Source organism: Atractosteus spatula, chromosome 20 (assembly GCF_055471065.1).
Source record: "Atractosteus spatula isolate fAtrSpa1 chromosome 20, fAtrSpa1.hap1, whole genome shotgun sequence".
Taxonomy (NCBI): Eukaryota; Metazoa; Chordata; class Actinopteri; order Semionotiformes; family Lepisosteidae; genus Atractosteus; species Atractosteus spatula.
The window spans coordinates 7,637,136-7,654,801 of NC_142725.1; the positions used below are offsets into that span (position 1 = coordinate 7,637,136).

At 41.3% G+C, this 17,666-nt stretch overlaps 1 protein-coding gene across 1 annotated transcript; it reads left to right on the forward strand.

Moving 5' to 3' along the window:
- The first annotated feature begins 1,432 nt into the window (after positions 1-1,432).
- Positions 1,433-16,766, forward strand: ddx19a (DEAD-box helicase 19a). Its single transcript, XM_088937898.1, has 12 exons — positions 1,433-1,637; positions 2,532-2,601; positions 2,766-2,819; positions 5,656-5,791; positions 6,888-6,980; positions 7,496-7,598; positions 8,018-8,132; positions 8,949-9,126; positions 11,640-11,877; positions 12,986-13,148; positions 13,708-13,899; positions 14,860-16,766. Exons 1-12 carry the CDS (start codon positions 1,581-1,583, stop codon positions 14,919-14,921), a joined length of 1,461 nt encoding a protein of 486 aa, XP_088794024.1. The 5' UTR covers positions 1,433-1,580; the 3' UTR covers positions 14,922-16,766.
- The last annotated feature ends 900 nt before the right edge of the window (positions 16,767-17,666 follow it).

Consider the following 17,666-nt stretch of genomic DNA (forward strand, 5'->3'; position numbering starts at 1 on the left):
CACCGACTTTAACGTACAGTATATTAAAAACTGTATGTATTTAATATACATACAGTATATTAAAATTCCGGATCACCCAGACGACATCCTGTACCTCCAGCAACCTCATTTGCTGTATCTCCTGCAAAAAATGCCCATCTATCTATGCTGGGGAAACAGGAAGGAGACTCGGAGACCGCTTCAGAGAACATGTTAGGGCTGTGAAGATGAAAGATTTCTCCAAGCCCATAGTTTCTCATTTCACTTCAGATGGCCATGATCACACTGATCTCTCTGTCTCTGTTCTCAAAGAAGGGTTTCTCAACTCCCATAGCAGAAAAACAACAGAAACGAAACTCATCCTGAAACTACGTTCACACCTTCCCCCTTCTCTCAATGACCGACTTATTTTCGTGTACTCTTCTCTATTCTCATGTAGGTTTTGACTTCACACCTTTCTTCACCCCTCTCCACTTTGCACTTCCTGAGTGGCCTCTCTGCCCCTCCTGCCTCGTCCCCTCTCCCAGCTTTTGTTCTCCTGTGCTATTTAATCTTTGCTGTCTGCCCTGTCTTTCTCACACCTGAAGAAGGCTTCACAGCCGAAAACATTGTGTTTTCTCTCTTCTCTTTTCAGCATGGAATAGACCTATTACTTGTTCCTTTGTATATTAAAAACTATTTTACAGAAGATTTTATTTCCCCACACATGGAAATACACCTAATATTGCCTGTTGTTAAAGCATCAGTCACTTCATGCTTGCTTTAAAATCAAGTTGGTCTCCTAGTACATTATACATCTCTCAGCCAAATGGGGTTTCACCAATAATATCAGAAATCAAACAATCTATTGTAATTTAGTCTTCTCTTTTCAACACTAAAATGGTGCAGCTTTATTAAAATTGACTCATATATAAACTGTTATGTGAATCTAAACAAATGTAATATAAATATTCCGAGCCAAGCACTTACTTTTTAAATGTGTTTTGCATTTAAAAGTTTTGCATTACTTTTTGGAGATTAATAGACTTTTCCCAGGTGTTTGTTCTTTAACATACGGTTTTCATTTATACTTGCTTTGTCACGAAGTTGCTGGTTATTTTTTACACCCTTAGTTGCTGCAGTCAGCAATGTCTCAGTCACCAGCAACCAACAAAAGAGGAATACAAACTGTTGAGAGGACGAGGGTGAACCCAGCGAGAGTGAGGTGATCGATTTTTATCAGCTTTTGGATACTGTACACATCCGTATTTTGACATCTTATGCTTAATCTTTAACATATCAAATGTTTGTATGCGTTACAAACTGGTACATGCGCTCGTCATCATCTGGGGAACTACCATTGCTTTAGTTTCGCGTTCCTGTAAATCTACTTCGCTTTCCGGAACTGAAATACCTTTTTCCCGAGTTTCCAGTCGGAAGCCTCTGAGTGTAGTACTACATGTGCGCAGCCGCAGCTTTTTCTTTCGCGTTGTGCTGCTGAAACAGTTGCAGGGAAGCGAGTGCCGGTGGAGTGTTTACAATAAGGTTTACTTCTGGAAAAATTAAGTTCGGCCGAAAATTTGACTTGAAAGAGGTATTGTCTTAAGCCAAAAAGAAGAATTATGGCTACCGATTCCTGGGCCTTGGCTGTAGACGAACAAGAAGCTGCTGCAGAGTCGGTATGGTGGCAACTGGGTGTTTCTACTGTAAAAAAACACAGGGCCTGGAAGGGATACAGGGGGAAAGGCTTTAGATATTTGGACACGCAAGAGCGCTGTTACCGGTGTCGTTATATGTATAGGAAAACATATTCTGACGTTTGTGGATAGTTACAGATGTCTCCTTATCAGAGATGAGACTTTTTATGCCCAGCGACTCGGTCCAATCTTGACAGTCCTTTTAAAAGCGTAGCTCCACTCTCATTTTCCAAAGTTGCGTCTCATTGAAAACAAGCTTGAACTTTAACTGCATCTTACGTTATGTTTTAGTGGATCACTGATACTTTCAGGAAAGTTTCTAGTTGCACTTTATTATCTAATTTACTCCCAGATTTCAGATTTTATGCAAATGCTGTATTGTGAAAGCTATCATTCCTATGTGCGGTGAACAACAGGAAAAGAAACATTCGTTCTGTATTAGAAACAGATTATGCAGCTTCGAAATTCCTACGAGCACAGTCAGGCGATCCATTAGACTGGCCGACAGTGTCTGAACCGTGCTTTGTGAGCAAGACCTAAAATTCATTTATATTGTTTTAAGACAGAGCAAAATAACAAGATAACATTTGCTGTCCGATTTTTTTCCACTTTCCCAGTTGTAACCCTAAAAAGAACTTAAGTATATCAAAGTGTATGACAATTGAAGGGTGAGACATTTTGGGTTTCCTGAGTTAATTAGGTTAGGCGTGCGGTCCTGTACAATATACAGCTTGTCAGAAGGCTATGAGTTTATCCACTGCGTTTTGTGCTTTGCTTCTTCTGTCATAAACGTGCCGTCTCTGTTTGAAAGCTGCTCTCTGTGATATTGCCTGGCCCTGAGTGTTTGTGTTCTTTTTTTTAAAATTCTAATTACAGCTGGGTACCTTGCAAATCAAAGAGAAGGATGACAAACCCAAAACTGAGAAGCCCACTGTTGAGGCAAATGGTAAGTGTTTTGAAACGGCAGAACGATACTTTTTCATTCAAGTAATTGAAGTCTGCGCTGTGAAATCTCTTTAAAATGGGACGTGAATTGAGCTGATTGTTTCAATATAAAATCTTTGGAAAAATCTGCTTTTATACGTTTTTCTCTTTTTTTTATCAATGCAGGCACTACAAAGCCAGAAGACAGTGATTCAGACAAACCAGAAGATGAGGACAAAGGTGGGTCTCTACAGGAAGCTTAACTTTAGACCGCATGTTTTGTTTAACCTTTCCAGTCAGTGGCACCTCATTAAAATCTGCAGATTAAAAATCTGATGCATTACTTTAATAACCTATTATTCAAAATAGTTACAGTAACAAAAAAAAGTATTTTGTAGTTAAGGGCTGCATCAACATTGATGTTTGTTTACCCCATCTCATACTAATAATGCTTCTATAACAGGGATTGAACTATGTGGTAAGGGTCATTAATACACTACTGAACCATCCATTTTCTAATCACTTCATCCAGTTCAGAGTCACAGGGAAGCTGGAGTCTGTCCTGTCAAGCAATGGGCGCAAGAGGGGGTACATCCTGGACAGGGCACACACAGACACACACTCACACACACACACTCACAGGGCCAGTTTTCCCAGGAGTCAGTTAACCTGCCAGTGTCTTGGGACTGTTGGAGGAAACTGGAGCCCTCAGAGGAAGCCCTCTAGCTCTAGTTCTTAGAAAGTAAAAAGAAAGTAGTTTAGGGACAGATTAAATCTTATGAAGAGCATACTAGATTCAGAGCTATCATGATATTTATCATTGAGAGCTGATGTGTGGTGAGCGTTCTGGCGCACTATGGCTGCCGTCGCATCATCCAGGTGGGGCTGCACACTGGTGGTGGTGGAGGGGATCCCCATTACCTGTAAAGCACTTTGAGTGGAGTGTCCAGAAAAGCGCTATATAAGTGTAAGCAATTATTATTATTATTATTATTATTATTATTATTATTATATAGTTTAGAAACTATATAAAATGGTATAGGGTGTACTATTACTAGTACTATTTGGCCAGCAGCCATATCACCCTGCAACTCATAACTGGCAGCCCACTGAAGCTAAGCAGGTATGAGCCATCATGCACTGGTCATCACAAGCATCTCACAAGCGTCAAGTTTTATGATGCAAGCACCTGAGACCGCTTTCTTTAAGTAGATAAAAAGCGTTAACTCGTTTATTTTTGGAAAATGAAATCCTGAAACTGATAGGGGTTTCTTTGGAATTATATTAAATATGTTAGGTTGTCTTAGGTTTCCCCCAATGAAAATGAATACAGTTAATTAAAATACACAATGTACAATTCATCAACAAACATAAAGAACAACACATCAACCTGTTGGAAGCACTGCAAACTGAGAATTCAGGGGATGGGAGGCATCTTGAATTATAATTTTAGCCATCCAAAAAATGAGCGAGTTTTTGTAGAATTGTGACAGCTTTGAGAAGTGGTGTACTTTAGTCAAGTGCTTTTTAGCTGGGCTTGTCTGTAAGAGAGGCACTATGTTGAGAGTCTCTTCACAGTTCAGTAGGAGTAATAATCAATGTTTATTTTAAATGCTTTCACGTATGAGGTTCTAAGTAACCCTGTTTCATTTTTGCAACCAATTACTGGAGTGACATTATCAGCAAGATTCAGACATATGTGCAGTTTGTACAACAAAACATTGTAGTTAGTTTTGTAGCATTGGTGCTGTGGAATTTAATTTTTTATCTGCAGTCACTTGTAAATAAGTTAGATCCTACAACTAAACAGGCAGGAGAATTCAGATTGCATACTGTCTAAACGTAAGTCATTTTATAGGTTTGTATATATTTAAATATTTTATCCTCTAATATTAGAGAAGTGAAGATGTTCTCTCCTTGTTCGTACCAGGTGTGTTAGTTTCATCCCATCTCCCAAACGAAAATGCTGGGGACACATGCTGATCTGTCCCTTTCTCCATGACCCTGTTACAGACTGCTGTCCTGCTCAGAGTCTAAGCAGTCACAGGCTCCCAGTCTTGCCTTGAGTGCCTATGCCTATAGACTCTTTGTTGCCACAACTTACATCAGGATAAGAGGATTACTGACGATGGACAAATGGATGTATTTAAGTCTAATGCACATCGTTCTTGCTTTGATTGCATTCTACTTTTCTTTCATTTTTTAGATATCTGCTTCTTCTGTCCCTCTGCCTTGGCGTGGCCTTGGTGTACTAATCTGCTTTTTTCTAGTTTGGTTTGTTAGACATAAAACTTCATTCTTATTTATTCTGCGCCTTTCTTACTTTCTGAAAATTTCATTTATGTAGTCGTGATAGCTTTTCAATGCTGCAATTCTCTTTTTTTACCCAGCGAAGGAACACATCCAAATATTATCCAGGATGTATTGCACAATACTTTTAAAACTCCAGTCCAGAAATCCAGTCCATGTTACTCTTATGTTTGTTTTAGAAGTGTTTTCCCCTTTCTGTGGTTTAAATGTGGATTCTCAGAGGTGATTGGTTTTCATGCGTTTACCCACCTCTCCAAAGGGGCACACTTTGAGATGAACAGAAGTTACTGAAACTGAAGTTCAGGTTGTTCATAACTGCAGCTCACTCAGCTTTTCTCAACTTTTGCGAATGAAAGAATCACCTTAAGTGTCAAAACGCTTTGCAAGATTTTTCGTTTCCTTTTCAGTTCATGTTTGGAGTGATAGTTCTCTGGTTCCATTCTGGTTTTGAAAAAATGAAATATCCTGAATACTTCAATACACATTATCAATGGCAGACACGGAACTATGTTGGTTTACTTTGGACATTTAGATTGAACTGACCAAATAGGTTTTGAACGGTTGCAGTTTGACATTTATTTTGCAGTTTTGATGCCCTCGTTATAGGATTACAGTTCTTGGACAAATGCATCTATAACTGGGGTAACTGGGAACAGCAAAATATTTTCTCTTGTTTGCTTTAGGTTCCTCTGAGCTCAGACGAAACTTAAAAAGCACCCTGTTTGTCTTTGAATCTAGCTGTGTTTTTTTATTTTCTCTGTTTCAGAGGACAGAGCCGCGCAGTCACTGCTGAATAAACTGATCCGCAGTAATCTGGTGAACACCACCAACCAAGTAGAGGTTCTTCAGAGAGATCCTAACTCCCCGCTGTATTCTGTCAAATCCTTTGAGGAGCTGAGACTGTAAGTCCATACCGGAACATAAGTGTTGTGTTTCGAATTTACTTTAAAAACGGCATAATTGTTTTATGTGCTTTTGTCTCGTACACACAATGCTGGGTAAAGCAGCATGGGGCTGCATCTTTTAGTTTGTTGTGGTAGTTGTACAGGAGGACTACTTTCCTCTATCTAAGTCTTCATTGAGTGGATATAGACACAAATGTACGTAAAAGAAACGCACAGGGAAATCCAAAAGGGAAAAACTGTGCTTCAGGTATTAATTACAAATGTGGTTTTATGTTTCAGAAGTCTCTTTTCTGATTCACGGGTGATTTCGGAAGGAATCCCTGCTTTTGTCCCCCCCAGCCCCATCAGCCGATCAGCCCTGAGCAAGGTGCCAGGTGTTAACAGCAGCTATTTTCTTTCACAACTGCGCACACCCGAAGAAGACTCCACAGCCAAAACGTTGTGTTTTCTTTCTTATCTTTTCAGCATGGAATAAACCTATTTCTTGTTCCTTTCCAGCCTACGCATGCTGACGCAGCTACCCACCTGAACTACGTTAACAAATGATGATCGACTGTCAGGCACATATTGTATTTAACAGTCTGTTATATCACAAGTGTATACAGTTACCGTATCACTTCAAGACAGCTCTCACTCAACAGATGATCTAAGTACCAAAGAGATATTTTCACCATATTCATGTCAGCAATTCTAGCTAGCTGGACCTTTTCTCATTTGTAACCGTTCGTAAGTCCCGGTCAGAGGAGAGTTATGAGGCCCATGGACTTAGAAATGGTTTTTCTAGCATCAGAGGGGGCTGTGGTTACGATACAGAAGAATTGTTCTCTCCAGCACTGCAGAGCTTCAGCACCTGTATGTAACGTTTACCAGTCTAGAGAGTTGATCAGGATTAGATTGGTTCACTCTCCCAGAGTGTTAGTAGTCACAGGCACATTTCATGTGAAATGAACATAAGCACTTGACTCTGAATTGCTGCAAGACCTCTTACCTTGACCGTGCTTTCTCCCCCAGAGGTTTTCCAGACAAAACTGCCCTTTTTGCATGTCGGAGTCAGGGCGCAGGTGTGTTGAGCAGCTCTTGTCTGTCTCCCCAGGAAACCACAGTTGCTTCAGGGTGTGTACGCTATGGGTTTCAACAGACCTTCCAAAATCCAGGAGAATGCTTTACCTATGATGCTTGCAGAGCCGTGAGTAGAATTTCACTTAATGAAAACTGAAAAATGTTTAACTAAAGTGTAGTCCTTCTCAAGTTGTGGAAAGGAATCCTTGTTTTCCTTCTGCATTCTCATGTACGTTTTATTTGGGGAACCATGCATCGTCATTCCAAAACCATTAAGGTAATATCGGTGCCAAATCCTAAAAACACTTGCAGTGTTGAGTCCGATTGTGCAGTCCCCGAAATGCATAACTGTTCTGAAAAAGATTGCTTTGTGAATTCAAGGAAAAATACCTTTAGAATCGTCAGAATGCAAAATGCAAAGACCTCAAAATTGTAAACGAGTGTGGAGGTTATATCGTTCAGTATTGTATTTTAATATAGCTAAGACCTTCAGGATACAGTTAGCAGAGGAGAGGTCTATTCTGGAGAACAGCCTTTAATAAGATTGTATACAAATCACCAGACAAGTCATACGGTCTAATTTACACTCTGGATTCAGTATGTTTGTCTGATTTTTTTCATTTTCATGTGATTTGTTCTCAGGCCTCAGAACTTAATTGCGCAGTCACAGTCTGGCACAGGTAAAACAGCTGCCTTTGTGTTGGCCATGCTGAGTCATGTGGACCCTGCAAACAAGTGGCCGCAGGTGAGTTGAATAAGTCATTGTTTGGATAGGCAGGGGCTCCATATTTTCTCTCTTCTGAATATATATATATAAAGAAATTTACTTAGAATTACATTTCTGTGGTGTCCTTGATACAAGTTTAGTTATTTTGTGATGTTTGGGTAAGGTTCTATGCTGATTTGAGTCAATGAAAGAAAGTAGATATACTAATGATAATAAAAGCCTTAATTAAGTTTAATCATTTAACTTCAGTTGTTTGTTGTTTGTATTTCATATATGCACGTCAATGAGAGTTTTTAAAAAAGCTTCAAGATAGAAAACTGAAATATATTAGCTTCTGATCGAGCATTTGGCTCAAGCAAAATCCTAGTAATCCTGGTAATTTACTTTTAAAATCATTTTGATGTTGATTTTGTTGTCTTTTCCCCCACCTTTTTCAGTGTTTGTGCGTTTCTCCAACATACGAGCTGGCTTTACAGACGGGGAAGGTGATTGAGCAGATGGGGCAGTTTTATCCTGAAGTAAAACTTGCTTACGCCATCCGTGGCAATAAATGTGAGTGTCCTGTCTATTGAGCATTTTATTTCAATTCCTTTTGTTTTCAGTCCTGTGTTGTCAGTTCAGTTTTGAACTCCTTGCTTTTTTAAAATTCTATTCCTAAAACAAACTGCACTCTCGGCGCAAACTCATCTTTCCTGTTTGTAGGTGTTTAAAAATGTTTAGGACGTCTGTGACTCCTGCGTGGTCTTGGGGAAGTTCTTGAAAAATCTGGGTTACTTTATTAGCAGTCGACATGGTTCCCCAAGCAGGTGGCACAGTGGTTAGCATTGTTGCCTCACAGCACTGGAGCCCTGGATCAGTTCTGAGCCCAGGGGGCTGTCTGTGTGGAGTTTGTATGTTCTCCCTTTGTCCGTGTGGGTTTACTCTGGATGCTCCGGTTTCCTCCCGCAGTCCGAAGACATACTGGTAGGTTAATTGGCATCTGGGAAAATTGGCCCTGGTGTGAGTGTGGGGGCAGTTGCATCTACCCTGTGATGGACTGGCGTCCTGTCCAGGGTGTACCCAGCCTTGCACCTGGATAGCAACTCTGAATTGGATGAAGTGGTTAGAAAATGGATGGATGATTCCCCAAGCAGCGTAGCACACCTGCCAGGACAGCAGACTGGCTGCGAGCCTGTCGGATTTTCACCAAGTTCTTCATTTCACTCGCCCTGTAGGTTGGCTGTGAGGCTTAAGCTTTATACCGATTCACACTATTTCTTTAACTAGGAACGCAGAAGAAAAATGCCAATTCCAAACTTAGAATAAAACCGCCCATCTCTGTAGTAGAACACAAGTGATCTCTGAGTGTGTCTGTGTGTCTGCGTGCAGTGGAGAGGGGCATGAAGATCCAGGAGCAGATCGTGATCGGGACCCCAGGGACAGTGCTGGACTGGTGCGTCAAGCTCAAGTTCATCGACCCCAAGAAGATCAAAGTGTTTGTGCTGGACGAGGCCGACGTCATGATTGCAACGCAAGGCCACCAAGACCAGAGCATTCGCATTCAGAGGTGAGCTCCCCTTTGAGGAACGGAGAAAAATAGTGGCAGCTCATGATGAGAATACCGATATGAGCAAGTTCGGCCAACGTTTTTGATTCTGAGGGATCCAGGTAGATTATGAATGTACACAGAGTATTGCAGAGTCTTTTACTATGGGTCTGCAGAATTGTGTTGATTATGTAATATTACTGCTGAATCACTACAGTAGGACCTAGTGTTTGTCTTACCCAAAGACCAGAGTACAAGAAGATTAAATACAGTGCTGAGGGTAACACAAAATGTGTGAAACTTGAAACAGGAACCCTCCTGTAGATCCTTTATCTTTAATAATAATAATTCCTTACACTTTTATATATTGCTTTTCTGGACACTCCACTCAAAGGGCTCCCCTCCACCACCAGTGTGAAGTCCCACCTGGATGATGTGACAGTAGCCAGTGTGCGCTAGAACGCTCCCCACACACCAGCTGTCATTTGGGAGGAGAACAGAGTAGTTAAGCCAATTCATAGATGGGAATTATTGATTGGTAAAGGCCAGGGGGAAATTTGGCCAGGATGCTGGAGTAACACCCCTACTCTTTTCAAGAAGTGACAGGATCAGGACCTAGGTTTTACTTCTCATCCGACTGTACTTTTTACAGTACAGTGTCCCGCCGGGTGAGTGCCCCCTACTGGCCCCATTAACACCTGCAACCTTAGCAACCTTAGCTTTCCCAGGAGGCCTCCCATCCAGCTACCCATCCCAGCCAGGCTCACACCTGCATATGGAGAAGATGCGTTTTCCCTGGTGCAACCCTCACTTGTGTGGAATGGTACTGAGGGACTGGTACAGAGTTTGCCAAGAGTATTTCCACCTTTAGCTCTGTAGAACCATATCGAGCAGCGGCAAATGGCAGCAGACGTTAAACAACAGGGCTGGTAAAGTTTATCAGGTGCTCATGGGAAAGTGCGATTTCCGTATAGGGCACATTGCACAATCAGCAAAGAAGAAGGATTACAAAACCGGTTTGATCTTCACGGTTTCAAATGTAATATGTAATTGTTTCTCCATTTATGCTACAGTTTGCCCATCTTGACCTCAATGTACGTACACTGGCCACAAAGACCAGTAGCAGTGCATGCTTTAACACTTGCTATTGGGTTGATTTCCCATTTTCATACAGCTATTTCAAAACTGAGCGCATAGAAGTAGAAAGAACAAGTGGCAGATTCCCCAAAAATGCAACCTCATACATCACTCTGTGTACACTCTACAGCCGTGTAGGAAACATGGCTATAATTTTATTCCTCATCATTCTTCGCTCTGTCACTTTCAAGTGTCGTCTCGTATTTGTCTTGAATGCTGCTGCTGCCGCGTGTAGCAGCTGGACGGACACCAGCTGCTAATAAGCCTTATATGAGGTTTGGGACAGAGGCGTCTCTCCAGCAGTGCTCAGCAATTTTAGATGCCAGCCAAGAGCCTTGAGGACAGACCTGCACAAATAACAGGTGGTTTCTTGGACAGATTGATTTTATAACTTGAGGTTGTAAAGTTAAAAAAAAAAGCAAGTTCCTGGGAGATTTCCTTAGCTTTTAGAAAGATATGGTTTGGTATGCTACTTCTAGATCTAAATGTTTTTCTTGCCGCTTGGCAATGCATTTTGCGATCTCCTCATGAAATTGTAGCCGTTGTCTTTGAACATAATCCTGATTTGTGTTTTGTAGTATTTTAGATTAATGAGCATTTAGAGAGGAACAATACAAGAAAAAGCTGCTAAATTCCAAACTTGGTTTCGGCTCACTCAAGCTAAGTGATACTGTTAGAAACAAAGTTTTTTTTTTAAGTAGTAGGAACCTCTAGTAGAGGTGTGGAGTGAATCCTTCTTGCTCTTCACATATATTCGCTCCTGGTTGCATCTAAGATGGAGCAGCATGGTGGTGCAGTGGTTAGCGGTGCTGTCTCGCAGCGCTGGGGCCCTGGGTTCAGCTCCCGAGGTGCTGTCTGCGTGGAGTTCATATGTTCTCCCACTGTTCATGTAGGTTTCCTCCCACATTCCAAAGACATACTGGCAGGTTAACTGGCTTCTGGGAAAATGTGTGTGCCCACCTGTTGCTTTCCAATAACCGGCTCCCCCACGAGCCTGTATTGGATGAAGCGATTAGGAAATGGATAGATGCATCCGAGATGTCTAACACCTTTTCACCGCAGTGCATGATTCTGTAACCTCTGACAGCTCTACAGTGTGTTCAGCCTTGCTCTGTTATGTACAGTGCCTGTCCAGCAAAATTGGTTTCTGTTGTGTTGCAAACTAGGGATCCCCATCCTACAGTCTTTGTGCAGTGGTAACAATGTTACCAAAGTTTAATGAGATAAGTGACGCAATTATTTCCAGCCGTCTTTGAATACTGGTGGGGAAAATAGGCGCGACCTTCTGTATTATTCTAGACGGCCATTCTAAATCTTTGTTCAGAGCTGCCTCAGGACAAGAGATTTCTAGCAGGGTAGTTTGGCTTCACACTTGGATTTCAACCCTCGTCTTGCAGAATGTTACCGAAAGATTGCCAGATGCTGCTGTTCTCTGCCACCTTTGAGGATTCTGTGTGGAAGTTTGCACAGAGGATTGTCCCAGACCCCAACATCATCAAGCTCAAACGCGAGGAGGAGACTCTGGACACCATCAAGCAGTACTATGTCCTCTGCAACAGCAAAGAGGAGAAGTTCCAGGCGCTCTGTAACATATATGGAGCCATTACCATTGCCCAGGCTATGATCTTCTGTCATGTAAGTACAGATGGAATGTGCTTTTGTAATAATCAAGAGTCTCCCAGATTCAGAAGTAGAAATTAACCAGTGTTTTTAGGACTGAAAATGGAAACGTCTCCTTTGCACAAAAGACTGCCCAACGTCCTACTAGAACATGAACCAGGGGACACAAATGGAAAATGTGGGAATCAAGTCACCTCCTTACGCAAAGAGTTGTGGGAGTCTGGAACAAACTTCAGCCAAGTAAAGGAATGGCTTAATTGACTTTGTAATCATGCTGCAGTTTCGAATAGTAGCCAAACTGCTAGTTCCAAGAATGTCACTATAGTATATAACAAATTGTGGTAGAAGAGGTTATGCCATTGGTCCTTCTTCGTAGGAAAAAGCCTTTCAGGTTCCTGTGCTGCAATCATGGTTGAGGAACTGTTTTTCAAAAACTGTATAGTCAAGCCGATAGACTATGTCATTGACCCTAATTAAAGGGGAACTGCAATGCTATTTTTACACTTAGGGCTATAATGAATCCGCATTGCTGAGTGCATTTCAGACCACGGTGAAACTGAGCACACAGTAATGTGTACAACCTCCAATTTACATCACAAAAGAGACTGAATATCAATGTATGCGTAGCACTGTGTCGCCTCATTGTCTGTGATTAAGGCAGCAAAACTTCCAGTGATGCAAAAGCGGCCCTATTACATTGGAAACATGCTTTAGACCAAGCGAATTTTGCTCGTGTGTTAATTTGAAATAGTTTTAACCAGTGCTTGCTACAGACTCCCACAAGCCTTTGTTAAAAAAGTGCCTCCCGGTCTTAGTTCAATCGCACATCACCACAGTTTCTGCTTGCCCTGGGGTTCATAATTCACTTTAACTTCTGAAAATCTCACTGGGTTGACTTTGCAAGTGGCCCCCGAGGAATGTAAATGCTTGAGCCATGTCAACTTGTAGCCTTTTCTGCTCCAGCACTAGAGTGATTCGTTCATAGCTGCTAATGAATAATTTCAGATCCACCGACTGGGCGGTATCGAAAGGAAAGACGTTAGCAAAGTGTTAGCTGTTGGTGGGGGGGGGGAGGGGGGTTACGCCGATGGTCACGGATTTTCCCCTTCCCTCTCCTCCACAGACCAGGAAGACAGCGGGCTGGCTGGCAGGGGAGCTGTCCCGGGAAGGGCACCAGGTCGCCCTGCTGAGCGGGGAAATGATGGTGGAGCAGAGAGCCGCGGTCATCGAGCGCTTCCGGGAGGGAAAGGAGAAGGTGCTGGTCACCACCAACGTGTGCGCCAGAGGTGGTTATCGTGCACCTTCCGGACACCCGTCCAAACTGTGTCTGATGAACATGTCTGATATTTATAACGACAGCGTCCCACGATACCTGATGGACTTCCCTGCAGTGTGTTTTAGCTTATCTTTCATTAAAGTATACACTGATAAGTTAAGACTGCAGCTTGTAGTGCTGATTCAGATTCTTTTTAATTTAGATTTTCATTTTTCCTCTTACTGCATGAGTGAGGGTGATATAAAGAGATCCAAAATGGTTAAATGCTCAGCACAAATATGTTATATTTAATGATTGATAAGCAATTGATGATAAATATACTGAAAGGACAAACAATACTGTACACGTTAGAATTAAAGTTATACTTGAACCCCAGATGATTTTTGGAAAATTCCCAACTTGACAGTCCTCTGCTGCACGGGTGTCTTAATCAAATTGGCAGTGATTTCCGAGGATTCTTTGAGAAACGACTGATCAAGTGTTTGGGATCTGTTAACTAAGAAGGAAAAAGATTAAGATGAAGATCTTTGGTGTCACTCTTAAGTTCTGTGCGCATGTTTGATTTGCAGGGATTGATGTAGAGCAGGTATCCGTGGTGATCAATTTCGACCTGCCCGTGGATAAAGATGGGAATCCTGACAACGAGACGTACCTGCACAGAATCGGTCGCACGGGGCGTTTCGGGAAGAGAGGGCTGGCCATCAACATGATCGACAGCAAGTTCAGCATGAATATCCTCAATCGAATCCAAGAGCACTTCAGTAAGTTCACTTTTACTTACAGGTCTGGGGGGGGGTGGGTAGGGTTACAGGAGTCATTTTCTCTTTGAATCTGGCATGCTGCAGGTGGCCTTTTCGGTACTTTCAGGGGCGAGCTGCGAGCTGTGAGGTGTATCGGTATTTTCTGGAGGATAAAGCAGCACCCTGTGAAATACTCCTGACTGATGAATCCAGTGAAGACATTCACTTGGAGAGAAAGATGGACCCTATAGCCTAGAAGCTGCAGGTTTAGGCCTGGGCTGTCTCTTTAGCCCCCAAACAGTGGGCTTCTCCAAGTGATGGTGACCCTGTTAACTGGGTTTTGTCAGCACTTTTGTATTTTATGCTGATTGCTGTCAGCCCTCCAAGCAGTGCCTAAATCTGAAGCATCAAGCTTCCAGCTGAAAAAGGAGGGGATAGTGCATACTCCTAAATCTGAGGAGAGAGAACTAATAAGGCACAATCCAGGCAGGTGAGATGTTAATCAAGGTCCTGTTCATTCAACATGGTCTTGTGGCTGTCAGACTCAAAAGTGCTGGTTGTTTTTAAGACTTATCAGTTTTCTTTGTCCTTCAAAATGCTTTTTGCATGTTGTCTGCATTTTTGGGAACAAAGTTTTTCCTTTTACATACAAGAGAAATACTAAGGTGTTTTTCTTTAAATCCAATAGAAACCTGGAGATTAGTCTTAAATCTTTTTTTAAGGTGGTGGAACAGAAAGCACACTTCTAACCCTCATTCAGGCTGGTTGAGTTTCAGTTGAGCCAGATGTTCCGAACCCATTTTTGTATGTAGTTCTGACGTTCAGATCAACACCTGTGCTTTCCTGAAAGTGACATTTTTAATGCCCTACTGTGGAGGCCGGACTTGGTTAAAAGAAACTTATTGTCTAAGAGACAGAACCTGCAATTCAGTTCTCCCATTATAATAGGAATTTTAACTGAAACCTTTTTCCCCCCAACAGACAAAAAAATAGAAAAACTGGACACAGATGACCTTGATGAAATTGAGAAAATTGCCAACTGAGGAGGCTGAAGCAGAAAATCTATTCCAGCCTATTTCGTCGAGTGCTTTGTACTTCTGCACATGTTGGACTGGGGTTCAAATTGTCATGTTGTGTAGCCAGCAAAGGAAACAACTTCAGCATAAAAGAATCTTATACCTCATGTCAAATTTTTGCAATTGGATGGTATAATGCTCTAGGGAAATATTTTATTTTTTGTAACAAAATAACTAGATGATGAAAGAAGGGGTTTACAACAGATTGTAATTAGGTCTTAGCCTTAAAAGCAAAATATTTTAACTTCAGGTCAGTAGCTCTAAATGTCAACTATATTCCATATAAAGTGACAGAATTGGTGGTTTGGTTTTGGCTGGATCTTTGTTTTTAGCAGTTTGACCACAGATAGAAGTAAAGCACTGAAATAAAAGATGATCTGTTGCACCGCATGGTCCGATTTTAAGCAAAAAAAAACATCCTGTGGAAGATGAATGACTAACTCTTTGGTTTCTGAGAAGTATCTGTTGAGTCTAATTTAGAGGAATTTGCATGAGCCAAAAAACCTTTGCTGCTCTTGTTTTGCTTGCCTTTGCTCCAGAATAGTAGTTAGGACCTTTTGTCATTTGCTCAGTAGACCCTGGATAGGGGGAAGGAAGGAAAATGGCTTAAGAAAAGCAAAAGAATTGAAATTTCAGTTGCTCAAACATTTTTTCAGTGTCCCGAAAGGCTTCATTTCAAGTCCTTCACCTGTGGAAGACTTACAACTCCGACACTGCTGTTATTGGGTGATGTGTCTCAACTGTAGCTTCCCAGCACCATGAAAGGAAATGGCTCAAAAGTGTGTCAGTAGTTTCTCTTAAAGTTTGGAGAAGTCTGGCCCAAAATAAGAATCTTGCCAGAACTGAAACTTATGTTTCGGGTAAGGTTGGGGAAAGATCTGGAAGTTTACTGAAAGGTGGTTAAAAATGTTTTGGATTCTTTGGTTACCCATCCGGTTATTACAAAAACAAATTTCATGTAACTGACATTGGCTGTTTGTCAGATACTTTACGGTCCACATTGCAATAGATATCTATGATTTGAGTTTAGATCACTGGGGTGTTTCTCTGAGACTGATGAGCTGCAGTTGATTTTAGTGTTGAAGAAGGAAGATGTTTTGCCAAATATAACTACTTAATGACTTGTACCAGTTAACATTCCTTTAACAGTATATCTTTTTTGTTTCCTAATCTGCGATATCTCTTCTGTACTCAAGTATGGGTACACTCAATTCAGACTTTACAATGCCATGCAATGGCTTTCTAGTTTGCTGTAAATCGGAAGAGCAGAAGTATGCTTTTTAAGGATCACTTGGAAAAAGTCCTGTTTTAAAATCATGTTCCTGTTTAAACTCAGTATTGGAACTGCTTCAGATGAACAGATTGGCTTTTTCGGACAGAAAATGAGGGATGTATTTTTTTTTCTTTGCAGCAAGTTCTGTACAAAGACAGGAATTCAGACACTTTTACCGCGTAAAAATTTAGGCATATGTAAAGTGTACCTAAAATTTTAGGAACGACTGCACCCAGTTACTCTAATTTGTAAAAAGCTTAACTGAAGACAAAAAATGAATTTTTAATTGGTGTTCGGTTTTTTTGTACAATGGGGTGTATGCATTTTTATTTGGACTGCAATTGGATACTTATCTGCAGATGTTATGAGAGTGCTTGAGTGACATTAGTTGTTCTAAATGCCCCTGCATTTATCATTTGCATTTAGAGAGTCTGCAAATGACAGCAGTACAAAATGTATGTTACACTGCTGTGTGTAATGGTTTTGTGGTTATTTCTAAGTAACTTTTATTGTAATAAAGAATACCTGCTTACCGACAGTATATTTGGTGTTCTTTTTCAAATAATAATAAATTGTATTCATGTAATACTTCTCACCCTTAGAATCTAAAGCAGTTTAGATTTTGTTGTGGGATCCCATTTCATCTGTCATTAATGTGCAGAACTGGGTGATGCATAGCAGCCATTATGCATCAGCAGTGGTGGAAAAGGACCTAAACTAATTCACCAGTTAAATAAAAGTGGAATGTAGCCAGAACAACATTGCTGCTCCTGTAAACAGTGCCATGGGACCTTTAATCCATCCATCCATCCTTTTTCCAATTGCTTCATCCAGTCCATTGTCAAGGGGGGGCCGGAGCTTATCCCAGCATGCAACGGGCGCAAGGCAGGGTACACCCTGGGTGGGACACCAGTCCACTGCAGGGAACACACAGACACCTGGTGTGACCACTCACACCAGGGCCAATTTTCCAAGCCCGTTAACAAATGAAAGAGATGTTCTTTTCCTATGAACTCTGTAACTGAAAGTGGAACTGATCTTGCCAACAGTAAAGGAATACAAAAACATTTGACAGTTTTATTTTAAGCATTTCAATCTTTTGTACTCGGAGCTGAGGAGGTGCCTTGTCCTTGCAGAAGAAAAACAAGTTTAACAAAGTGATCAGGCCTGGTGGCAATATTACCGGCGCATCCTTGAACTCAAAAACATGTCTAACGGAGCGACATATGATTAATCCTGAACTTAAAATCTTCCATGACCCCTCTCACCTACTCAAATAGAATGTCCTCTCCTACAAATCCCCTGTATGAAGGCTAAGAGAGCATTTACTTCATTTATACCTAAAAGCATTGAATTGTTGAACAACGAAAAGATTGTTTGCAGGTAGGGATCTTATTATTGTTGATGTTGTTTTAGACACTTTACCAGCTAATCATCGG

Bases quoted from the DNA above. Each gene is read 5' to 3' on its own strand.
- ddx19a (XM_088937898.1), top strand. From the start codon at position 1,581: ATGGCTACCGATTCCTGGGCCTTGGCTGTAGACGAACAAGAAGCTGCT. The intron at 5,792-6,887 runs GTAAGTCCATAC...CTGTCTCCCCAG, and splicing joins TCCTTTGAGGAGCTGAGACT to GAAACCACAGTTGCTTCAGG. The intron at 13,149-13,707 runs GTGGTTATCGTG...TTTGATTTGCAG, and splicing joins CACCAACGTGTGCGCCAGAG to GGATTGATGTAGAGCAGGTA.